Below are 26,742 nucleotides of genomic sequence, written 5' to 3'. Positions count from 1 at the left end.
CATATTTTGCAAACATGCAATGCTCTACAATCCCAGTCCTCAAACAAGTAAATCACATAGCAGTCTATATGCACACACACCTCAGGCGTGGATGTTGACTCATGCACCGGGACACCACACCGCCGTGTTGCTTGCTGCCCGCGTCTTAGGAGGACGGTCTCCAGGGATAAGGCTCGATGTAAGCCTAGGGGTCGAGGAACAGGACTCCAGTAGCAGTGTGCAAGTGACCGGCAGCGGATACAGACCAAGAAGGGGTCGTGCTCGGCCTGCCCGGAAGGTTCAGTTGCAAATTCTGAGAGTGGTGCAGGCTTGGAATTCCATCACAATGACTTTGTGGTTCTGCATATCTGGACCAAGGAATGGAGGAACAGCCCCTGAGCTGCTGCTACAGGGACAGTGAGGGTGAGATCCCGGAGGAAGAACAACCGAGGTCTGTCTGGCGCGAGAAATGGGGCTAGAGGGTCCCAAGGTTCCCAGGAATCAGTGGCATGCCTGGCACATTCTGCAAGGGAGGGAACTGAAACTGTTTCTGGGACAGTGACACGGGGAAGGCACGTGACTCACATGGGAGCAGCCATGCCTAGGAATAGAACAGGCCTGGGTGTGCAGCACGCACTGCTTACAAGGCTTTAGGAGCAAACAGCAGACGGCGCGCGGAAACGAGCAGACGTTGTTTCTGGGAAGCCGGGGGCTGGGCACAACCAGGCGAAAAGACCCATTTACGAGATGCCATCTACGGCCTGGCGTGTATGACATAATCTCTTGGCGAGCCGCAAAACATTCAGTGATACCCTGGCACACTGCTCGGGCATACTCCACGCATCATATAATACAGAAATATTCAAAATCCATGTGTTTCCGGCAGTGTTGTGGCTCGCGCTGCTCTACCCTGCCATCTCATAGGGCAGAGAAAATACCCGGACGTGCCATAAACGGACACTAGTTTGATAGTGACAGGATATTCAGCATTTAGGAAAACTCTCAAAACCTGGCTATTTCAATGATAATTATAATTTATAGAAAAGTGCTGCAAAGAGCCACACGATTTGAAAATGGTATTATATGAAATAAAAATGTATTCCTGTGGTTATTTTTAGTGGTTTGAGTCACAACTAGTGTATACGTTTTATCTGTACAACATGATTGGGCTGCACATCACAGATGCTCTCAGCATTTCCATTAAAGTTTTGATACCATCCTACATAACCTAGCAGAATTCAAGGCATTCCCATGCCTTATGATACAATATACAGACATAGTCCGTTTTACTCAAACTATAAAGAGCCAGCGAAGCCTGTGGACCACCTTTCATTTTTTATTTTTTTTTTCCGATTTATATAGCGCGAACTTGACCTGAAGGTATTGGAGCGCTTTACATGAGCACCAGTTATGTTACAAAAGGACTCATTCATTTCTTTGTAGGCACAGGGAGATTAAGTGATTTGCCCAGAATCACAGGTAGCTGAGCCGACACCGAGGCTTGAACCTGGTTCCCCAGCTCCAAAGTCGGCAGCTCTGGCCATAAGGCCACAACTTCTCCGAAGGACCAGCTTCGTCCCATGTGCCAGGTTTGTACATTTGCCTTTTGGATTGTTTTTGCTTCAACAAAAATGTGAGCCTGTGCGATTGTGGGCAGCCATTTTATTTAGATGGCCCAACCTAGGAATAGAACTTCCGCCCTTGCAGAACAGGGTTGAGAGCTGGCCATGACATTCTGTGAGCGGCACCCTCTGAAGCTGAGCTGAGCACAGTGAGTAGAGCGCATGTCTGAAGGACAGGCTCGGCAGAGTACCGACAGAGCACAAGGCGGGGCTCATTTTAACTTTTGCACTGGAAACTGTGCTATTTATGCATCCCTGCAGGAGGACCTTCTGCCACTCTTAATGGATCTCCAGGATGGAGAGTGGTGTTCCAGGCTGCAGACCAATATGGAGATCCCTGCAATAGCTTTATCAGAGGTAGGATTTGCTTGTGTCAGGCCTTCGATCTTGGTTACAGGGATCCTAAGAAGACACATTCATCTAATATTCCAGAAGATTACTGTTGAACTGGAGGGCTGCCCTCCGTGGGTTCCATTTCAGGACCATAATATCTTTTGGGAGCAATAGGAGAATTTGGTTCACCTATCCTCCAAGAAGCGATGCAGAACAACCTTTCAAGGGGTGATCGAGGGCTGATTGAATATTTTCAACCTATGAATTGTAATTGCATTTATAGCACTGTCTCGCCCAGGCAAGACGTTGAAGCGATTTGCAGCAATTAGAACATGTTGTATATTAGTTCTTCATTTAACATTAGCCCTTCCTTTGTGTTCTTACCTCCTTAGCCTCTAAGAATACCTGTGAGTGTTCTAACTTGTGCCAGAGTGCTCTACTCTTGTCAGTTGATGGTCTGGTCAGCTGGCGAGGTGTGCGCTCAGCTGTGCTCTACAATAAATCTACATGTAACTTAACTAGAAGTGTCCAGATCCACCACTTTGGAACCCAGGATTAGAGGTACTTTGGTGGTAAATTATTCAGTGTTTTCTTCTTCGTTACTGTAGATTCATAGGGTTATGTCTGTGCTCTCAAGCTCTCATGCATTTTGTCTAGTTTCATGATAAAAGGAGCTTAACATAGGTAAAATAATTGAGGTAACGTGAGTCACTAGAGGTAAAAGGGTGATGTCCCCATGTTAGATGAAGGGTAGATCAATTGCGAAAGGTTTCAGACTAGTAATGGGAATATATGGCAGTTTGAAAGTGTTTTTATGAACCAACAAGTGCCAAAAGAGCAAGATATCGGCCAGAATAAAGCAGAGACAGTGGTGCCGATTACGATCCTGTAAAAACCGGGTACGAACCGTCGGACGGAGCATATTCTCCGTCCGACGCGTACCCGGTCGTCAAAATCTACCAACATGGAATTACGATTCGCACGGGAACACCATTTCCGTCCGAATCGTAAAAAACCCCGACCGAACAAAATAAACATACAAATGCGATCCGGGAAAGCGCCGACCTGACGTCGGGACGCTCGCAGCCTGCCATTCACGAACCAGGAATTACGATTCGCACCGACGTCATCCCGCACGGTGAATATTTTCCGGCTGCCAAAAACTGCCGGGAAATCAGGACGACGCGAACAAGGACCACCAGTACGCGACGGACAGACAGGACGACGCGAACAAGGAGGACCAGTACGCGACGGACAGACATGGATCCGAACCTACGAGTCATCCCGGCCCTCATAGCAATCGACCTCCTCTACAGGTTCGGACGCAGATGCTGCAGAAGGTCAGAACAACTAAGGGAGGGGGGAAAGTGGGGTGGGGTGGGGGTGGCAGGACCAGGGCAGGCCACAAACCCCCCCCCCAAAGTCACACAGCACACATGCCCTGGACATACCTCACTCCCATGCCCTGGTCACTACGAGGGGGTGGCGCCGTGTCCAGATAATCCAGCGACCGCCACAACGGAAGTCCGTCACGACGCGAACAGGCAACACAACCAGACAGGTACGTCCCGTACCCACGCCTGAAGAGCGTGTGTACGAGTCGAACCACGCCCACACCCACGTCACCCCAACAATGGCGGGACGGCTCGTACCCACGTGGCAAAGGCCTGGGTACGGGCCGCACAAGCATCACATAGCGTGGGGACGGACATGTACGGACCGTACCCCCACCCCGTATGCATGGAGTGTACCCCCACCCCACCAGTGTAAGTACGACCCGTACCCACCCGCGTACGTATGGAGCGCACCCCCACCCCAACAGTGTAAGTACGACCCGTACCCACCCGCGTACGTATGGAGCGCACCCCCACCCCAACAGTGTAAGTACGACCCGTACCCACCCACGTACGTATGGAGCGCACCCCCACCCCAACAGAGTAAGTACGACCCGTACCCACCCGCGTATGTATGGAGCGCACCCCCACGTACGTATGGAGCGCACCCCCACCCCAACAGTGTAAGTACGACCCGTACCCACCCGCGTACGTATGGAGCGTACCCCCACCCCAACAGAGTAAGTACGACCCGTACCCACCCGCGTACGTATGGAGCGCACCCCCGCGTACGTATGGAGCGCACCCCCACCCCAACAGTGTAAGTACGACCCGTACCCACCCGCGTACGTATGGAGCGTACCCCCACCCCAACAGAGTAAGTACGACCCGTACCCACCCGCGTACGTATGGAGCGCACCCCCACCCCAACAATGTAAGTAAGACACGTACCCTCACCTCGAATGCATGGAGCGTATCCACATCCGTGTATGTCATGAGCGTACATATTGTGAAATTGGAGAGGTGGGTGCAGAGTCCTCCCAGCAGTGCCCTGAGACAGGAGGGGTGTGTGCAGAGACCTCCCAGCAGTGCCCTGAGACAGGAGGGGTGGGTGCAGAGTCCTCCCAGCAGTGCCCAGAGACAGGAGGGGTGTGTGCCTATCACTCCCAGCAGTGCCCAGAGACAGGAGGGGTGTGTGCAGAGTCCTCCCAGCAGTGCCCTGAGACAGGAGGGGTGGGGGCCTATCACTCCCAGCAGTGCCCAGACACAGGAGGGGTGGGTGCAGAGTCCTCCCAGCAGTGCCCTGAGACAGGAGGGGTGTGTGCAGAGACCTCCCAGCAGTGCCCTGAGACAGGAGGGGTGGGTGCAGAGTCCTCCCAACAGTGCCCAGAGACAGGAGGGGTGTGTGCCTATCACTCCCAGCAGTGCCCAGAGACAGGAGGGGTGGGTGCAGAGTCCTCCCAGCAGTGCCCAGACACAGGAGGGGTGGGGGCCTATCACTCCCAGCAGTGCCCAGACACAGGAGGGGTGGGTGCAGAGTCCTCCCAGCAGTGCCCTGAGACAGGAGAGGTGCGTGCAGAGACCTCCCAGCAGTGCCCTGAGACAGGAGGGGTGGGTGCAGAGTCCTCCCAGCAGTGCCCAGAGACAGGAGGGGTGTGTGCCTATCACTCCCAGCAGTGCCCAGAGACAGGAGGGCTGTGTGCAGAGTCCTCCCAGCAGTGCCCTGAGACAGGAGTGGTGGGGGCCTATCACTCCCAGCAGTGCCCAGACACAGGAGGGGTGGGTGCAGAGTCCTCCCAGCAGTGCCCTGAGACAGGAGGGGTGTGTGCAGAGACCTCCCAGCAGTGCCCTGAGACAGGAGGGGTGGGTGCAGAGTCCTCCCAACAGTGCCCAGAGACAGGAGGGGTGTGTGCCTATCACTCCCAGCAGTGCCCAGAGACAGGAGGGGTGGGTGCAGAGTCCTCCCAGCAGTGCCCAGACACAGGAGGGGTGGGGGCCTATCACTCCCAGCAGTGCCCAGACACAGGAGGGGTGGGTGCAGAGTCCTCCCAGCAGTGCCCTGAGACAGGAGAGGTGCGTGCAGAGACCTCCCAGCAGTGCCCTGAGACAGGAGGGGTGGGTGCAGAGTCCTCCCAGCAGTGCCCAGAGACAGGAGGGGTGTGTGCCTATCACTCCCAGCAGTGCCCAGAGACAGGAGGGGTGTGTGCAGAGTCCTCCCAGCAGTGCCCTGAGACAGGAGGGGTGTGTGCAGAGACCTCCCAGCAGTGCCCTGAGACAGGAGGGGTGGGTGCAGAGTCCTCCCAGCAGTGCCCAGAGACAGGAGGGGTGGGGGCCTATCACTCCCAGCAGTGCCCAGACACAGGAGGGGTGGGTACAGAGTCCTCCCAGCAGTGCCCTGAGACAGGAGGGGTGTGTACAGAGACCTCCCAGCAGTGCCCTGAGACAGGAGGGGTGGGGGCCTATCACTCCCAGCAGTGCCCAGACACAGGAGGGGTGTGTGCAGAGTCCTCCCAGCAGTGCCCAGACACAGGAGGGGTGGGGGCCCATCACTCCCAGCAGTGCCCATGGAACGCAAAGGGTGGAGTAGTCACAGATACCATGCCCACAAATGTCAGTCAGGTGTACAAAGACCCTGCAGTACATGTACCACATGTGTGCGAGGATGGAAGTATACGCATGCATAGGGCCAAAAACAAAACATTTACACATGAAGTCATGTCAATACTCCACATACACAAGTACAATGACTACCAAGGATGCCACGAATGATGCAGCTGGAGAATGGCTCAGCATGCATGTGCCAAGGTGAAGGAGTCCGTCACACACCCAGTTAATGTACTCACAGCTCTGCACTAAATATTGGGAGCACCCTGCAGGGAAGAAGTCAGGGTACACAGAGGAAGGAAAACACCTTGGGACAATTGCAACATGCAGCAACTGCTTACATGAATGGAGAAAGGTAGCCAACACCGTGTGAGGCACACTGATCCCAGGGTCCCCCCTATGAGCAGCACACCACTACATTTCCCACACACCCAACACATGACCAACACCCACAACCATGTAGCAGCCCCACCAACAGCAATGCCAGCAATGCAGGAGTGTTCCAAGGGCAAAAAATAAATAGCTTTATTCAGCGTGAGCAAAAAACTAGTATGACGTAAGTCCCATCATAACAAAGCCCATAGGGCAGTCCAGGAGTCCCAGCTGGATGGGGGACACAGTGGGATGCGTGTCCCCTAGCTTGCCTGCACAGTTACGAGTCGTCGTCTTTCACAGGGGTGAGGGCATCATGTGGGGGGGAAGGACCAGGCACCGCAGGGACAGGAGGGCAAAGGGAAGGCGAATTGGGTGCAGGGATGGAGGACTCCACCACAGGGGGTGGGGCAGGGCCAAAGGTGGATTCTAGGATCTCACTGCACACCTTGGCAAGGTCCTCCAGGGACTCCCCTGCACCCGAAGGAACCACAGGCCCCAAGGAGGGGGGGGGTCAGAGGGATGGGTCGCAGCGCCACTGGGGGAGGGTGTGGACAGGGGGGGGGACTCAACCACCCTGACCGAGGACTTCCTTGACCGCTTGCGTGGTGGCGTCACTGTGGGGCTCAGGGACAGAGCGGCCATGAACGAGTCTTTGGGGGAGATGTGGCCAGGAGAGCTGAGGGGAGGGGATTTGGAGGGAGTGGATTAAATGGAATGCGGACTCCCACTCTGGCTGCGTGTCACACGTTTGCCCCCAGACCCAGTGGGTGTGCCTACTGCACCCTGTGTGTGCGTGTCAGGAGGTGTGCGGCGGACCTTCCCTGCTGGTGTGGTGCCTGTGTCTGTTGTGGTGGGTGCATGCTTACGTCTGTGTGTATGTGGGACAGGCATGGGAGTGGGAATTGTGGAAGGAGCAGGGGTAGGGGGTGGGACGTAGCGCTGCAGGAGTCCCACTGCTGCAGTCAGTGTGGAGTCTATGGACCTCAGCAAGTTGCGTTGGTCAGCCTGCGACGAAAGAATGCCCTCCAAGTATGCCTCCATGTTGTTGAGGACCTGGCTGTGGCCATGGAGGACATTAAGGATCGCAGTCTGACCAATCTGCAACTGCCGCTGGATGTCCACAGACTCAGCATTGGCGGCAGCAGTGGAGACAGGGGCAGGGGGTGCGGTGCCTGGCAGGAAGGAGACATGTGGGGACCGGGCACGCTGGGAAGGGACACGAGCACGTGGGAGGCGGCTGATGGCAATGGAGGGGGCGGTGCCAGATGTAGAGCTGCTGTCAGATGGTGGTGCAGCCACCGCCCACTCGGAGTGATCCTCCTCGGACCCGTCGGCTTCATACTCTGTTGTGCCAGTCGACAGGTCCCCGGGTTCACTCTCCACCGCCTCAGGCCCACTCGAAGTGCCATCCCCGATGTCACCGCTGGCACTGGTGCTGCGTCCTTCCGCGCCGTCTGTGTCCATGTCTCCCTCCGTGTCCCCCGACGATGCTGTGGGCAGGGTGAAGAGACAAAAAGTAATCATACACCTGTATACATATGTCACATGAGTCAACTCTACGTAGGTTACAGTGCATAGCCTGAAACAAAGGAAGAGTTACATCTACAAAACAAGGTACATATGTAGGGCATGCACAACACAGTTCCTCTGCCCACCATGCCATGGAATGACTATGGAGAGCATGACACACTAGCAAATGAGATGATATGGAATTTTGACTGAGGTGCAAGGCCCTGGGGACAATCCAGCACTGCATCAGCACCACACAGCGTGGCAGCAAATAGGGATGAGCAGGGACCATAGGCAGGAACAAGAGGCACATGCAGCATAGGTAATCCTGATAACATGCCCACCCTGACTGGCACACTGCACCTTGAGTGTATGTCCAGGCAAACATCACACACTGGCCAGTCCTAGCAAGGAGATGACAGGTCTTGACATGTAGGCCATGCCCGCACCACCCACCCCCTACATGAGACAAATCAATGGAGACACATGAAGCACGTACATCTCTTAGTCTGGGTGAAATACACATGGGATGCAACTAATCAAGGTTGCACACCAAATACCCAAGGTGCGGCTGTCCAAATAATCATGTACAAATGGGCATCATCTGATGATTGCTACAAGACACAAAGGCAATGGCCACCGTGAGTATGTAATATGAAAATCAGGTCAGGCTGTACAGTGGACACTTGTAATACATCTCACGTCAATATACATGGTGCCAGGGGACAATGGCACAGAGCACAACCTATGCTGTAGACACAGAGATTGTCAACATATTCGGATTACACACATGATACCTAGGAAAAAATGCCCCTGGGGACAGTAGTGGCCACACAACTCCATGCTCCTGAATGGGAATGACTGCAACACATGCTAACATCCCTGCACTATGCCTAACACACACTCATGCACATCATGTCACAGGCCACCACATAGGACATGCATACTGTAAGGCCTCACACTTGAGAGACGAACTCCCATGTCTGGACTCAGCATTAGTGCCAACTGACATGGAACCCACAAGTCCAGAACTGTACAGGGCACAGGTAAGGTCCCAAATCCTGTTACACACCACCCCCACACATTATGCTGCAGGCATTGTACACTTGGAGAAGGTGTCAGGCTACATGACCTTGTGATGGAGCGACTACACACAGACCAGGGAACACATTGCAAGGAGGGGAAGGGAGGCAGGAGAGCACAGCAAGTCTGTGGGGGATTGTATCAGCACAGCACCATAAACCCTGTAAGTGTATCCATGGAACATTGCACTTACAAATGCTGGTGAAACACAACAAACACACACATGTACCTACCCCCTTCCGGCTGCTGCATCTCCTGTAGACGCCTCTCCAAGTCAGGAAACACCACCGCCAGCACACGTTTCTGGATGTGGGAGAGACGGCGGCGCCCGCGGTTCTTGTGGCTCTCAGGTGAGTCCCCCAGCAGGACCCGTGCGATCCTCCACGTCCAGCACCGGATGTCCTGCCAGCGTTTCCTCACCTGGGACATGCGCCGCCTCCGACCTTCCGCACTCCTCACGGCGCTGACGGCGTCCAGCCATATCTGCTCCTTGGCAGAGGCGTCTACCTGTGAGGATGGACAAGTGACACTACATCAGTACACCTGGCACATGTCACAGGGACACAGATTAGAACACATTTGCTGTTTACAACAAGGCCTAGTATGCATCCAACGCATTGCACACTTGTCATAGGGACATGATCCTCTGGGGGAAGGCCAAAAGCAGAACGTGCCATTGAAAGGACACAGGTGGAATGCGGGCAACTACACACGCAATGATCCAGGCTCACACTGTGCATCACACCCACCCCTCCTGTCTCAGGGCACTGCTGGGAGTGATAGGCCCCCACCCCTCCTGTCTCAGGGCACTGCTGGGAGGTCTCTGCACACACCCCTCCTGTCTCAGGGCACTGCTGGGAGGTCTCTGCACACACCCCTCCTGTCTCAGGGCACTGCTGGGAGTGATAGGACCCCACCCCTCCTGTCTCAGGGCACTGCTGGGAGGTCTCTGCACACACCCCTCCTGTCTCAGGGCACTGCTGGGAGGTCTCTGCACACACCCCTCCTGTCTCAGGGCACTGCTGGGAGTGATAGGCCCCCACCCCTCCTGTCTCAGGGCACTGCTGGGAGGTCTCTGCACACACCCCTCCTGTCTCAGGGCACTGCTGGGAGGTCTCTGCACACACCCCTCCTGTCTCAGGGCACTGCTGGGAGTGATAGGCCCCCACCCCTGCTGTCTCAGGGCACTGCTGGGAGACATCAGGCATTCCCCCCCCTTGGGACCCCCCCTACAGTATATAGCATGTGTGTCACACCTGGACACAATTGCAGAAGTCACAGTCACAAAAAAGGGACACCTGATAACCTGGTCGCCCATACAGCATGGGGTACCGTGGGAGGATCACATCCACCAAAGCCATGTTCTCCTCCAGGGTGAATGGCTGTGACCTCTCCACAGCCCTTGACATGGTTCCAGGGAATCAGTAGCAGCAGCTGGGTCGTGGAATACAGAGATGTGCAGGCAAGTGCTCCCTCATGGGACCTGGCTGCCTTATATCTGCCTTGCTGGCCCATCTCATGCACAGGAGTACAGAGTGATTGGTCACTCACATTAGCATCCTATGTTTCCTCCAATCCCTTCAAACCTAGCAGTCTGTGGGTTCTCTATCGGTTTCATTCTCCTGCATGATGTCAGCCCCACAAACACATTGCAACAAAGTAGAAGAATTCCAACTGACTTCTGCTGTGCACCTTCCAGAACAATTTTGAAATTTGAACTTGGTCTCCATGACAACCAGCATGCATGTGGGCCTTAATACTTGTCCCCTATGTAATTTTCAGCGTCACACACAGGCACGGTGCGTTTCGGGGCCCTAGGGCACACCGAATGCATTGCAATGGCCCCTACACGCGTGCCTACGTTCACTATCATTATGGGTCTCCTCGCGTATGCGTACTCGTAGTGGTACGGGCCGTACACACGCATGTACGCTCACTATCACTACGAGTACGCATACGCGAGGCCACCCATAGTGATAGGGCCGTACACACGCCTGTACGCTCCCCATCACTATGGGTGTCCTCGCGTATGCGTACTCGTAGTGGTACGGGCCGTACACACGCCTGTACGCTCCCCATCACTATGGGTGTCCTCGCGTATGCGTACTCGTAGTGGTACGGGCCGTACACACGCATGTACGCTCACTATCACTACGAGTACGCATACGCGAGGCCACCCATAGTGATAGGGCCGTACACACGCCTGTACGCTCCCCATCACTATGGGTGTCCTCGCGTATGCGTACTCGTAGTGGTACGGGCCGTACACACGCATGTACGCTCACTATCACTACGAGTACGCATACGCGAGGACACCCATAGTGATGGGGAGCGTACAGGCGTGTGTACGGCCCGTACCACTACGAGTACGCATACGCGAGGCCACCCATAGTGATAGGGCCGTACACACGCCTGTACGCTCCCCTTCACTATGGGTGTCCTCGCGTATGAGTACTCGTAGTGGTACGGGCTGTACACACGCATGTACGCTCACTATCACTACGAGTACGCATACGCGAGGACACCCATAGTGATGGGGAGCGTACAGGCGTGTGTACGGCCCGTACCACTATGAGTACGCATACGCGAGGACACCCATAGTGATGGGGAGCGTACAGGCGTGTGTACAGCCCGTACCACTACGAGTACGCATACGCGAGGACACCCATAGTGATGGGGAGCGTACAGGCGTGTGTACGGCCCTATCACTATGGGTGGCCTCGCGTATGCGTACTCGTAGTGGTACGGGCCGTACACATGCCTGTACGCTAGGCATCACGATGGGTACACATACGGCAGCACTCCCATAGTGATATGGGAACGTACACGGGCCCTCTTCGCAGCAGTACAGCGGTTTTCACACATCACAGTGGTGACCGGCGGCACACAGGTAGGGATAGGGCGGACATACTTGTCCATGGATGGACATACTTGTCCATGGATGGGCATACTTGTCCATTAATTGACATCAAGGCATCATCTGTGCATTACTACATGTGTGGGGCACAGGTGTGACGGCCTGTGATGTGGCACATGACTCCTGAGTGGAGAAGGCACCAGATGTATGATGAGATGTGTACAGGTGTACTGTGTGATGGTGCAATGTGTGCCAGGCATGGCCTTGACTCCTTTGACATGTGTGCATGTCGTACTGCACACTTGGGGTGAGCGTCACTGGCATGGCACGGACACCAACACACGGAAGTGTCCCCTGATGCCCGGTACAGGGGTTATCACACCTGACTTGTCACTACCCACGGTGCACAATGTGACTATGTCATGTATGTGTGGGGGCTTCCCATCAGGTTGATGTTGGAGCACCCGCAAAAGCTGCAGCCGTTGCAGCAACCAACATGTGTCTGTGTGTAGATTGTCATTGCACACTGCTCCGCACACCATGCCACATGTGGTATCGGATGTGAGGTGCACATGTATGCATGGGACACGGAGTAGCGTGACAAGGACATGTCTGCATCCTCACAAGGAATGTGTGGTGAGTCATGACATGTGCACCTTCATGGCAAGGTGTGTGGGCTGTCCTAGTGTAATGTCATGTGACCTGTGGATCCAGTGTTCCGCTACCAGTCTCTGCAATCGGCATCCTACTGCTGCTGATGTGTGGGCGTATGTCACTCCTGTCTTGCGTCTGGCTGTTCACTTGCACTGGGACACAGCCATTCCCATGGCGTGGCATGTGGAGGTTCTCAATCTCCGTGTGTAGCTGGGTCTTGGTAGGAGGGTCACCTGGCAGCCATACGTGTCCTGGGCATGTAGCACATACCTGACTCCCTATGTAGCAAATGTGTATTGACAGATTAACATGTGCTCAGTACATATGATTTGTTATCGTAGTGCACTCACTCTTCCTTGTCATTTCCTAATTACTGCAGAGCGCCGCCTCTTGCCCGACCAATTCCGGACTTGGCTGCCATGCAGGAGAATGACAGCATCCGGCTCTAACGCTTCACCCAACCGTTGATTGTGGAGTTGACGGCGAGACTGGCAGCACACCTGCAACCGCAGCACAGGTATCCTACGGCACTGACACCCCAGCTGAAGGTAATGGCTGCCCTACATTTTCTTGCCACGGGTACCTTTCAAAATACCATAGCTCATGTTGGTGGCATGTCCCAGAGCATGTTCTGCCGTGTGCTGCATGATTTCTTAGAGGCCATGTTGATTCACCTGGATGACTTCATCAAGTTCCCAACCCCTGAACAGATGACTGAGGTCAAGCGTGGATTCTATGCCCTGGGAGGGATGCCCCATGTCATTGGGTCCATAGATGGGACACATGTAGCTTTGGTACCACCACACGCACGGGAGGTGGCGTATCGCAATCGAAAGCACTACCACTCCATTAATGCCCTTGTGGTGTGTCAGGCCAACATGGTGATTTCACATGTCTGTGCTCGTTTTCCAGGATCAGCACACGATGCCTACATCATGAGGCGTAGCAGGATGCCTGAAATGATGATGCAGCTGCGCAACGAATGGGCATGTGTTGTTGGTGGGTACAGTCTGTCTGTCCTGTATTTTGCATAACCTACCAGCACGACCGCTTCACCACTTCTAAGGATGTCCATGTGCTTCCCATGTAGGGGACGCTGGCTATCCCAACATGCCTTGGCTGCTCACACCTCTCCGCAACCCCATCACGCCGGCCCAGCTCGGCTACAACACCGCCCATGGCCGGACAAGGCGAGTGATCGAGAGGACGTTTGGCCTGCTGAAGAGCCGATTCAGGTGCCTACACAAGACAGGCGGCGCACTCCCATATGCCCCGGCGAAGGTCTGCAAGATCTTCATGGTCTGCTGCATGCTGCACAGCATGGCAGTTGAAAGAGCTGTGCCATTCATCCTGAATCAACATGACGAGGACCATCCACCCGTGGAGGACGAAGGGCTTGGCAATGGGGCTAGTGATGTGGAGGATGTGGAGCCGCAAGAGGACATCCGGACTCGGCTCATACGCGACTTCTTTGCTTAGTGGTGAGTACCAGTGTCTGAGTGTGCACGCATTGGTCCCCGTGTGGCATGTGTTGTGATGTGTGTGTCCACCTGCATGTATGGCACGTGAGTCAGAGGTGTGTGTGGGTGTGTCACTGGAGTGATGGTGGCAGTGATGGTAGTATTTCCCCAGTCATGATTGTGACCTAGCATGTTGTCATCCATACATGTGTCGAGTAAATGCACATGCAAGTGGCTGTGCTTTTTGTGGCTGACTTCTTGTGTGTCTCTCTTCCCCAGGTACTCGCGCATGATGTCTGCTGCTTGCATTGTTGTGGCACTGCTATTCCTCATGGACATGACATTGTGGGCTGACTCAGCGTTACAGGCACGGACACGTTTGGAAGTCTCCATAGGGTAAGGGATGCATCTGGGGTGTATTGGGTGTGGTAGGTGTTCACGATGTATGCACACTGGCACTGTCGATGTTTGGTTCCTCTGCAGCCATGTGGCATCAGCATGGGACAAGACATGCAGCTGTGTACACCTGAATAGATGGTCTGCCTGGTAGACAGTCATCAGTGATGGGATAGGGGATTGTGATGATGGCATCAATGTGTGTGACACTGCCCTCGGACACATACGGTTAGCATTGGCGTGACATGGTGTGGGACTTCCACATCAGCGGATCTATGGTGTATGGCAGTCTCTCCATGAGCAGCTGTGGGTGTTTAGCTGTTAGCCGACGCTTGTGTGCCAGTTCCATGGCTATCACGCATTTGTGCTGCAGAAGGGGGGTGCCAGTGTTGGACCCACATGTTACTCCACATGATGTGTTCATGTGTACTTCAAGTATCCTCTGCACTCCCGAAAACATGAATAATAAAGGTGTCCCTATGCCTCCAAGGTGCCTCTTCTCAGTCAATACTGGTGTGTTGCCACGGTGCATCCAGCATGTCTGGCATGGTTTTCCCAGATAGTGGCTATGTGTCAATGTGTCGAGTAGCAAGATGCAAGCTGTGTGTGTGGGCTGAGACTGTGTATTGGGCATGATGTCCATGACTGTGTGGGTATTGTGACATGTGCCATCCCCATGCATCCAACGTTGTCCAGGACCACATTCTCTGCATCCACCGGACTCAAGCTTGCAGGACATGGTTCTGACACCTGTCTACACATACCTGGGTGCCCCCCAGGACACTGGACTGGATCCCTGACCTCTGCGCATGACTGTTGCTGTACTCAATGTGTCTGTCAGCACGGTTGTTCGGCCACCCCCTCAGCTGGTTGGGCCCATCACGGGTGTGTATGGTGCTCCATGTCTGTCTTGCCTAATACACTGTGACCCATGTGTCCTGTGCCAGACTCAGGCCCCAGGGTGTGGATGGTTGAAGACAAAAGATGACTCAGGCATGTTTAGACTTTACATGACACATGTTAGGTAATAATGCAACCAGCAGGCATCTACTCTTCATAGTGTGATTTATTATTGGGGGGGGGGGGGGACAAAGTGAGGGGCTTTCCGGGAGTTTGGAATCCAAAGTTCAGTAGGGGAGTTGGTGTCCTTGCCATTTGAAATCCTCAGAGTCCATGCCACAGTCTTTGTCAACATTGGTCAGACAGTGACCAGCAGGGCCATGTGGCAGAGAATGTCTCTTGATGCTGTGATGCTGTTGCTCCAGTGGGCCAGGTGCCAGGCCAGGTATCATGGGAGATGGTGATGTAGCGCCGACCCACACGGTCCTTTCCGTGGACGACCCGGCCTCCTGCGGGGACCCTCAGCAGCAGGCCGTGACGACGTCTGGGATGCTCCATCGGATGTTTCCTCCTCCTCCTCCTGATCCCTCCCTGTGGGTGGTGATGTTCTCCGCCTTCTGGCACAGGGAGGGTCGGCCATGTTGTCGGCCATCCGACGGAGTGTATCGTGAATCCCCTTGAACACCGTCACTTGCTCAGCCTGTCTGTCCTCCATCCTCCGTTGGTGTTGCAGTAGACAGGCATGTTGCTGGGCCTGCTGGGTCTTGATCCCCTCGAGGATGGACACAACCTGGGCCATGCCCGTGGTGTCCTGCCGGTATGTGTCCATGATGTTTCGGACATGGGCAAATACCGGTTCCCCAGCCAACTGGTCAGGCTCGCGCCTCCGCCGTCCTCCACTCCCACCACCCCTGCCCACTTGCACCTGGCCTGCACTTGTGGGTACATCGGGTCTCCGGGACCCCTGAGGGGTGGCATTGGCGTTGTCGCCTGCCTCCTCCTGGGTGCCCGGGACACCGTGTCCCTCCTGGCCAGCCTGGCTGCATTGTGGTGTTGGGGCAGGGATCCTGGGTGTCTCCTGGGATGTGGCAGGAGTGGGGGTGGTGGTTGGCACAGTTGTACCTGATGCAGGTGCTGCAGGTGGTTGGACACCAGAGGTGCCAGGCCGGTCGGGGTCGTCCACAGAGTAGTGAGAGTGGTCGCTGCCGGTGGGATCGGGCTCCCGCAGATCCGGGTCCTGTGAGTCTTCCCCCCCAGTGTTGGGGGGTGAACCACGACGTTGACCTGTGTGTGAGAGAGACAATGTTAATTTTGGTCCATGCAACATCCATGTTTCATCTGTTTCAAAGTTGGGACATTTCCTCTTGGAATTGGGATCTGTCTTGCATTCCACTCACAGTGCACTTGTGCATGGGTGTGTCCCTTGTGCACCACTTTGGCCCCTTTAACTATGTGTGGCACGGTCTTACTTGCTGCGTCAAGTGTGACTGCAGTCAGCAGTGGAGTGGGCATGTGTGGCGAGCCATGCATTGGCGCCTTCCGTGTAGCACTGTACATGTGCACATGGAGTGGATCCACACACTTATATGATCCAGGTAGCTGTCGTTGTGCTCGTGAACAGGTTGTGACATGGCCCTGTGTTTTGCAATGGGGAAGAGGGGGGGTTCTGGGACTGGCCACCCTTGTCTACATGCACGCAGTCTACCTGCTGACGAGCAGACATTCGCACACGCCACACGGCTGATTTGCTCTCCCTGTGTCTCGCTCCCTCTCTGTCCCCTCTCCCTCCCTCCGTGTGTCACCCTCCTCCCTCTGTCCGTCTTCCTGTGTCTCCCTCCCTCTCTGTCCCCCTCTCCCTCCCTCTCTGTCCCCCTCTCCCTCCCTCCGTGTGTCAGCCTCCTCCCTCTGTCCGTGTCCCTGTGTCTCCCACCCTCTCTGTCCCCCTCTCCCTCCGTCTCTGTCCCCCTTTCCCTCCCTCTGTGTGTCACCCTCTGTCACCTCAGGCCAGCTTCCTGGGCACACACTGTTAGCAGATCTTTGAATGGGCCTTGGCTTGTTGAAGTGAGTTTGTTTCTGATCTCCAGGCACCCATTGGGTGTAGTGTCTGTGTGTGCGCTGCTGCTGTGGTGGTGTGTGCTGCCACTCTTTCACAATGTTGGCTTTTCATTAGCTGCTGTCATGTGCGAAACAGTGCCTTCACCCCCATGTGTTGATGCAAGGCGTCCGCCATTTGCTGGCAAGTCATTCCTGTGTTGGGACACACTGTTTGTCTGGCTGTGACCTGGGCCATATGGGCAGTGGGCATTGTTGTCTGCTTCGGAGTTGCACTATGTGATTTTTGGTGCCCAGCCTCCCGCCATCCGGGTTACCGTGTCATGTGTTGGTGTCTTCTGTGGCCTGTGACTTGACATTGGCCAGCTGGGTGCATGGGGCATGGTGGCAGCAGTGGCATGTGCGTGTTCATGGAGTGTGGTTGAGTCATGCGATGGCTTGGGGTGGTTGCGTGCCTGTTAGTGATTTTGGTTGTGGATGCCGTTCCCCCCATGTGAGGTGCGTTGTTTGTGTACTCACCCGGGTCTCGGAGTCCTTCTAATCCTTCGACTGCCTCCACCGGCAGTATGGCCATCACCCTCTCCTCCCAGGGCTGGTAGTGTACGGGTCTGCGGGAGGGCCCTCCTCCGGTGGCATTGGCCTGGTCGTGTTCCTCCTGCCTCTTGGCTCGGACCCTCCTCCGCAGATCTTACCACCTGTTCTGGCATTCCTGCCTGGTCCTTCTGGTGTCCCCAACAGCATTCACAGCATGGCTGTTTTTGCTACCATGCTGGTGTTTCTGACCAATGTTCCAAAGAGCTGTGGCTCGACTCTGAGGATTTCATCAACAAGAACCTCCAACTCTCGGTTACTGAACTTTGGATTCTTGGTAGTGGGCATGGTGAGGGGTGTGGGTGTGGATGGTGGGGGGGGGGTGTGGATGGTGGGGGGGGTGTGGATGGTTGTGGGTGTGTGGGTGTGGTTGTGCAGGTGTGTGTGTGTGTGAATGTGATGAGGGTGTGTTTGTGAAGGTGGTTGTGTGGAGATGTGCAAGTGTAAGGTGTGGTGAAGCTTGTAGTAAGGTGCTGTTAGTTGTCTGTGGTGTCTAGCAGCAGTGAGTCTGTTGCAAAGGCTCATGGTTTGTATGTGTGGGCCCTTTTTATTAGTCCATTGGTGGGTGTGGCTGTGTTTGAAGTTTGGGTGGGTGTGTTATAAGGAGTGGTGGTGTTTAGTGCCTCCGTTTGTTTTTGGCAGTTGCAGGTCAGTGTATGTGTTTTTTCAGTGTTTGTTGGCCATGTTTAGTGGCTTTGTGCCATTCGAATAGTGTATTCTTGTGTTGTTTTGGTTTTTCCTGGTTGTGTACGTGCGTTTTGAGCGTGTATACGGTGTGTACATGGGCCATTTGGTTGTACGGTGCTGGCCTTGTGTGTGGCTTGGTACGACTCGTACATGCGGTTGTGATGTTGGGGCCTGGGGTGCGCTCCGTACTTAGGAGGTTGTGTTGGGGGTGCGACTCTGACGTACTGGGGTGTGGGTACACGGTGGTACGACACGTACAGGGGTGGGGGTACGACTCGAACGTACTGGGGTGTGGGTACACGGTGGTACGACACGTACAGGGGTGGGGGTAGGACTCGAACGTACTGGGGTGTGGGTACACGGTGGTACGACACGTACAGGGGTGGGGGTACGACTCGAACGTACTGGGATGTGGGTACACGGTGGTACGACACGTACAGGGTTGGGGGTACGACTCGAACGTACTGGGGTGTGGGTACACGGTGGTACGACACGTACAGGGGTGGGGGTACGACTCGAACGTACTGGGGTGTGGGTACACTTTGGTAAGACACGTACAGGGGTGGGGGTACAACTCGAACGTACTGGGGTGTACATGGACGGTGGTACGACACGTACAGGGGTGGGGGGCTGTACATAGACGGTGGTACGACACGTACAGGGGTGGGGGTACGACTCGAACGTACTGGGGTGTACATACACGGGTGGGGGTTCGACACGTACAGGGGTGGGGGTACGACTCGAATGTACTGGGGTGTACATACACGGGTGGGGGTTCGACACGTACAGGGGTGGGGGTAGGACTCGAACGTACTGGGGTGTGGGTACACGGTGGTACGACACGTACAGGGGTGGGGGTACGACTCGAACGTACTGGGGTGTGGGTACACGGTGGTACGACACGTACAGGGGTGGGGGTACGACTCGAACGTACTGGGGTGTACATAGACGGTGGTTCGACACGTACAGGGGTGGGGGGGTGTACATAGACGGTGGTACGACACGTACAGGGGTGGGGGTACAACTCGAACATACTGGGGTGTACATACACGGGTGGGGGTTCGACACGTACAGGGGTGGGGGTACGACTCGAACGTACTGGGGTGTACATACACGGGTGGGGGTTCGACACGTACAGGGGTGGGGGTAGGACTCGAACGTACTGGGGTGTGGGTACACGGTGGTACGACACGTACAGGGGTGTGGGTACGACTCGAACGTACTGGGGTGTACATACACGGGTGGGGGTTCGACACGTACAGGGGTGGGGGTAGGACTCGAACGTACTGGGGTGTGGGTACACGGTGGTACGACACGTACAGGGGTGGGGGTGGGCCTCGAACATACTGGGGTGTGGGTACACGGTGGTACGACACGTACAGGGGTGGGGGTGGGCCTCGAACGTACTGGGGTGTGGGTACACAGTGGTACGACACGTACAGGGGTGTGGGTACGACTCGAACGTACTGGGGTGTACATACACGGGTGGGGGTTCGACACGTACAGGGGTGGGGGTACGACTCGAACGTACTGGGGTGTACATACACGGGTGGGGGTTCGACACGTACAGGGGTGGGGGTACGACTCGAACGTACTGGGGTGTACATACACGGGTGGGGGTTCGACACGTACACGGGTGTACATGCAGGGGGGGTGTACATTAACGGGGAGTACGACTCGAACGTATGGATGCTAGGGGGTGTGTTTGGCGCATATGCGGGCACATTTCTCCATGGTTGCAATGGGAGTTCGGTGCGGACGGTGTTTTTACCATACGGTTGTGAGTTCGGACGAACGGGTGGGATCGTGATTCCTCGGTCGGACTTGACTTTTCACGTTTGTACGGTAAATCGTCCGAGGACGTGTCGGACACATTTTCCGACCCAAGGACGTGTGGGGAATGATTCCAAATGCGGTTCGTATGGACTTTTTACCATGCGAATCGTGATTGCCAGTTCGTACGGGACTTGTACGATTCGTACGGTAAAAAGACCGGATACGAGTCGCACGGGGATTTTTTTTGCCGGATCGTAATTGGCACCTATGTGGCAATCAGGATGGGTGTTGTAGGTTGTCTTTTTTTATGTATGTATTCATATGTAATCTACACTGAGTAGTACATTTACATGGTGAATAGGCAAAAGTAGTACATTTACTAAAAGTGTAAAAATAAATTCACAAATATAGATTTACTCACACAACATTAACCTCTGTGAATGGGCCCCTGTATTTATTTATACATATAAATCTCTATTCACAATCCTTTCTCCACATCAAAAAAGAAAATACCACTTGAAGATCAGTAATTGCAAGGAGTTGTAATCAAATATCACACCATAATCCGGTTGTTCTGCAGCATTATAATGTGATATTGCATTGTGTGGTACAGAGACGCAGGAGGTGGTCCTGCGCATGGTTGTGTACATCGAAGTTCTGGTGTATGCCAGAAAACCCCAGTCTGAAGGATGCGTTAGGGTCCCACTGTTATGCAAGAGGTAGAATTACCCAAATGGGTGATACAAGTCCTGTGTATGTGTACAATATGCTACTTCCCAGGTGGATGATACCTGTAAAATCATCTAGTTCTACCTTAAATATTCTTACAAATAGTACAGTTGCTGGAAGGGTGAGGCAAATGAGGTGGACACAAGCTCAAATTTGAAACGAAAATTACAACAATATAAAAAATTAACCAGGAATGAGGTCAACAGATGGTGGGAAGTGGTCTCCTTAGAGAGTGCTTTGGGAATTGCAGATCCTTTTAGTCCCTCCCTATGAAAACCAAACCCAAAACAATTGGAGGAGTGGACATCACTCATGGCCATGACATGCACAGGAATGATGGAGATACTGTTAAAATATGCATGGACAGAATTGAAATCAGTAATGGACATGTTGGATCAGCTTGAAAACGAGCAGGATGCTCATATGGAGCACGGCATGGTGAAATCCTTGTAGGAGAAAATGGCACTAAGATTAACCAAGTATGAGATGAAGTAGAAAAACAAATGCAAATTCCAAAGGGCTACAAGGGGCTACACAGAAGGTCATATAATGACCTTTGATAGAAAATACAACCACATAAGAAATGATGTGAGAAAGGTAACTAATCTAAGGTAACACAATTTACTCACCTTAGCATCAAGCTTAGGTGAAGCGATGCTCTGAATAACCGTGTTTTTACCCTAGTGTCTCATCAATTCATCTTCTGGTGCACACTACAGGACCTGCATGCACCTGCAGTGTGAGTACCTTAGTGGACGAAGCCATGGATGCAGACAATATATATCACCTGCTGGCAGACGCCAATAGGTAGTTATAGTTAGTACCAAAGTTTCCATAGGAAAAGCGTTTCTTGTTTTGTCTATAACTTTGGTGGCGCCTGACAAATCTTCACTACATTTTGAAAACTCTTTCTCTTTTTGGTTCAGCTGGAGTGTTGAAAGTTTCAGGGTGATCTGTCAAGTGGGGCTGATAAAAAAAAAGGGGTCCCAAAATTCGTTTTCCCCATATTATGTCTATGGGGATTTTTTCATTATTTGAACATGACTACAACCTGAACCGCTGAACGGAATGCACCAAATTTGGCAGAAAGCTAGATGTTGGTCGAGAAAGGTTGCTTTTTCTAATTTGGTGTAAATCCATTCAGTAGTTTCAGAGGATAGTTAAGTAAAAAATATTTATATATCTGGGGGCGCGAGTCCTTGCAGTGGATTCTAAAATTTGATTGGCTGTCAACACTTCAACAAGGAAATGTTCGCAGCCATCTTGGGACTTGGCCTGAAGCTGAGTCCCACAAAAAAGTAAAAAATAAAGAAAAGGGGGCAGGGTAGGAATACCCTGCTCCCCCCCAAATATGGTGGGGAGGGTCCCAGAGGGACCTTTCCAGGGGTTAAAAGCATTCTCGGATGGACCCACAGATCTGACCAAAAGATTTAAAAAAGAGAGGCGTAGGCTCCTGTGCGCCTTTTTTTACGAAGCCCCCAGGTGGGCCAAATCCCGGGGCAGTGTTTATGAATAATGCAGGGGGGTGCCAAAGCGGCACTCCTTGTGCCCTGCGGACTGGCACCTCCCTGGGGCAAACAATAAAATTAGTGTAGGGAGGTCCTTATGGTCATCCCTGTGGACCCAAGGATCGCCACCTCCCCGGGGCTAATGAATTAACAAAGCGGGGGCCCCGTGGACCCCCCGCAGCCCTGCATGCTAGCAGCTCCCTCTGTGTCAAAGCAATGCCAGCTCCTGCAGGAGGCGGGGAGCCGGCAGGGACCACTGGTGCCCTGTGGCTCCCCCTACGGTCCCCAACACTAGAAAGTAGGTGCCCTGGGAGGGTCCAGGGCACCCACAATAGAGGCTGGGCCACGAGGGATGAGGTTCTTGGAGCTGAAATGAGCCCGGGAGGAGTGCTGCAGCGGCCCCCTCCCATCATTTATTTATTTTTTAAAAAAGGCCAGGCCCTGAGGTCCCCGTGGCCGGAATCAGATTGGGAGGGGGGCCGGGTGGCCCCCTCCCATTATTTATTTCTTTAAAAAAAAAAAATGAGCCTGGGCCCTGGGGGATGGGGTCCCCAGGGCCGAAATTAGCCCGGGAGGAGGAACACTCAGCCCCCCTCCCTTGAAGTTTAAAAGAAAAATGGATGGGTCCAGGGGGATGGGGTCCCTGGGATCAGAATTGTTCCTCCCCTATTCAAAATAGGCCTGCCCGAGGGATGGGGTGCCAGGGTCAAAATAAGAGCAGGGAAGGGGGGCCACGCAGCCCCCCTACCTGAATTTATAAAATGTTTAACTTTTTTTAAAAAATGGCTAGCACTTAAGCAGAGTACTGCCCCCTTTCTTCACTACTCTGCAAACATGCCTCCTGGCATACTGTTGGTTGGTGGATGAAGTCCTCTTAGCTCCTGAGTGTCCTTGGGGGCCAACAAAACCGCCTGTTACTTCCAGTAAGTCCCACACAGTGGGATTGCTGAGAGGTTTTAGGAGGCCACGCCCCCTTTCTCCACCACTCTGCAAACACACCTCCTGGTGCACTACTTGATGGTGGACGAAGTCCTCTTGCATCCTAGGGTCCATGTGGCCAGAAACCCCCACACAGCAAGATTGCTGAGAGGTGGTCGCAGGCCAGGCCCCCTTTTCCCAACACTCTGCAAATGCACCTTCTGGCGCACTACCAGTTGGGGGATGAAATTCCCTTGAATGTTAAGGTCCTTGGGGGCCAATTAACTCTCCTGTTACCCATAGTAAGTTATACACAGCAGGATTGCTGAGAGCTGGTCTCAGGACCCGCCCCCTTTCTCCACCATTCTGCAAACGCGACTACTAGCTGAAAAACTGTAGAAATTCACTGGAAAAAACAAAGGTTACAGGGATGTTAAATTTAGGAATTAGCATTTAAAAAACCTTAGAAATTCACGGAAAAAACCAAAGGTTACAGTGAAGTTATAGTTAGGAATTAGCATTTTTTTAAAAACTTAGAAAGTACTGAAAAAGCCAAAGGTTACAGGGACATTATGGAAATGGTATAAAAAAAACCTTAGAACTTCACTAAAAAAAAACAAAGTTAACAGGAACATTATAGTTAGGCTCAGGTTTCACTCGTCCAGAACCAGTGAAATTCAGCAGTTATAGTTAGCTGAGCCAACTTTAACTCACACCGCCGCAATGCACTGCTTATGACATAAGATATTACAAAACTCATGACATGGTCAGTAACATCATTGATGACATCACTGATGACCTCTCAAATGACATCACTGATGACATCATCCACAGAATCACTGACACACCCAGACACACCCCAGTAGAACCTTTCATATACTCACTCCCACACAACCATTCACAATCCCATTCATAGACCCATACAGTACTTACACACCCACTCACGCATTCATAGATATATGCACACATCCACTCACTCACCCATACAGCCAATCATACACCCACTCACTCACTAATGCAGCCACAGACATATTCACTAACACATCCATACAGCCACTCACATAGAGTCAGTCACCCATAGAGCTACTCACACACCTAATAACTCACCTATACAGTTAATCACACAGCCACTTACTTACCATTACAGATACACAAACACACCCACTCACTTACTCATACAGATACTAACATGTACTCACTCATCTATACAGTTAATGACACAAGCACACACTCACCCATACAGCCACTCTCACATTCGTTCACTCACCCATACCTTCACATATATACCTTATCACTCGCCTATACTGCCTTTCACATACCCAGTTACTCTACCATATACCACTGACACATCTCCTCACTCACCCACCCACACTGCCATACACACACACCCTCATCTATACAGCCCCTTACACATGCACTCACAAACCTATACAGACACTGATTCCCCCACTCACTCATCTATATAGGCAGTCACATACACCGACAGCCATCCCCACAGACACTCAGACACCCATATAGGTACTCAGACTACCAATCACTCACACATACAGTACTCATATACCCACTCACATACCCATACAGTCACTGAGACACCAACTGACAGACTGTTACAGACATTCACACAACCAGTCACTCACCCAAACGTTCAGTGAGATACCTAATCATTCACTTATACAGTCAGGCATGCACCCACTGAACCATCCATGTAGCCACTCCTACACACACTGATTCACCAATACACCTTGGTATGCAAATTTAACATAGACCTTTTTAAAACAACCACGTTCAGTGGCTGTCATCAGTGATGTCATTTGAGAAGTCATCAGTGATGTTGTGAGTATTGTCACTGACAATGTCATGAGTGATGCAATATGTGAGGTCATAAGAAGTGCATTGCGGGGGTGCAAGTTATAGTTAGCTCAGCTAGATATAACTGCTGAATTTTACTGGTTTTGCACAAGTGAAGTGAAACCTGAGCCTAACTATAACATCCCTGTAACCTTTGTTTGTTTTTTTGTGAAAAAAAAATAATAAATAAAAAAAAAAATATATATATATATAGATATATATATATATATATATATATATATATATTAATTACCTACTGGTGGTCGCCAGTAGGTAGTTATAGTTAGGACCTAGTTACTATAGGCAAATGGCAACATTATATTCGCAATAACTTTGGCGCCAATTGTTGAATCTTCGTGAACTTTTCAAAACTAATTCTTTGTTGGGATCAGCTCCTATGTTGAAAGTTTGGGAGTGATTCGTCAAGGGGTGGGCCGAGAAAAAAGGGGGTCCCAAAACGTGTTTTTTCAATGTTAAATTCCATAGGAAACTTTAGACAAGGCTACAGGTCGAACGGGTGAACGGAATTACTCCAAATTTGGCAGGGAGAAGGGTCTTGGTCTAGAAAGCACGCTTTTGTTCATTTGGTGTAAATCCGTTCAGTAGTTTTTGAGAAATATCGAAATTTACAGATATCGATATTTGGGAATTCTGCATTCTGATTGGCTGAGGCGTTACGAGCACAAGCTTGCTGCTGATTGGCTGCGAGCGCTGCGTGCGTTTGCAACTAGGAAGTGTTGGCCACCATTTTGTGATTCCGTTGAAGCGAGTAAGGGGGGAAAAGGGTGAAAAATGTGGGAAAGAGGAGAGAAGGAGTACTGTAACCTTTGTGGGGTGTTTAGGGTGTGCTATAGAGGGGGTGCGAAGTGAACTAATCATACCTACCGGTATGAAAGTTCTAGGCTACGAAAATTAAGCGAGGTATTGGCTAGTGTGTGATGTTTCTAAGGTGAGCTTGTGCGCGGCTTGAGGATTAAAGCGTGAGCCCACACTTTGTGTCTTATGCTGTGAAGTCATGTGCCCTGGCCGCTGTAGTACAGTTGTGGAAGTAGTGTCAGCATGTGTTTATACCAACTAGGATGAACTACTGACCCGTAGTGGTGTGAAAGTCCTGGGTACAGAAAATATGTGAGGTATTGTCCAGAGTCTCATGAAAGGAGGAAGTGTTGGCCGTCATTTTGTTATTCTGTTGAAGCGAGTAAGGGGAAAAAAGGGCGAAAAAAGTGGGAAATAGGAGGGTAGGAGCACTGTAACCTCTGTGGGGTGTTTAGGGTGTGCTATAGAGGGGGTGCGAAGTGAACTAATCATACCTACCGGTGTGAATGTGCTAGGCTATGAAAATTAAGTGAGGTATTGCCTAGAGTGTGGTGCTGCTAAGGTGGGGTGGTGCGGGACTCGGGGATTAGAACGTGAGTCTAAATTGTGTGTCTTATGCTGTGAAGTCATGTGCCGTGGCCGCTGCAGTACAGCTGTGGAAGTAGTGTCAGCATGTGTTTATAACTACTAGGACGAACTACTGACCCGTACTAGTCTGAAAGTTCTGGGGTACGGAAAATATGTGAGGTAGTGTGTAGAGTCTCATGCTGC

The 26,742-nt window shown here is 52.6% G+C and overlaps 1 protein-coding gene across 3 annotated transcripts in view; it reads right to left on the bottom strand.

The window, feature by feature from the left end:
• TSPAN4 (tetraspanin 4) overlaps nt 1-26,742 on the bottom strand; it is a 2,753,320-nt gene that overhangs the window by 1,043,076 nt on the left and 1,683,502 nt on the right. Inside the window, exon 1 of one of the 3 annotated variants that reach the window (XM_085644887.1) lies at nt 81-539. The exons of the other annotated variants lie outside the window; for them this stretch is intronic. Coding sequence (XP_085501013.1) covers nt 81-103 — 23 coding nt within the window. The 5' untranslated portion in view covers nt 104-539. Of the gene's footprint in view, nt 1-80; nt 540-26,742 lie in introns of those variants that run through there. 3 annotated transcript variants of the gene reach the window in all.

The sequence above is a fragment of the Triturus cristatus genome, chromosome 3_1 (assembly GCF_964204655.1).
Source record: "Triturus cristatus chromosome 3_1, aTriCri1.1, whole genome shotgun sequence".
Classification (NCBI taxonomy): domain Eukaryota; kingdom Metazoa; phylum Chordata; class Amphibia; order Caudata; family Salamandridae; genus Triturus; species Triturus cristatus.
This window is presented reverse-complemented; position numbering and strand designations above follow the sequence as displayed.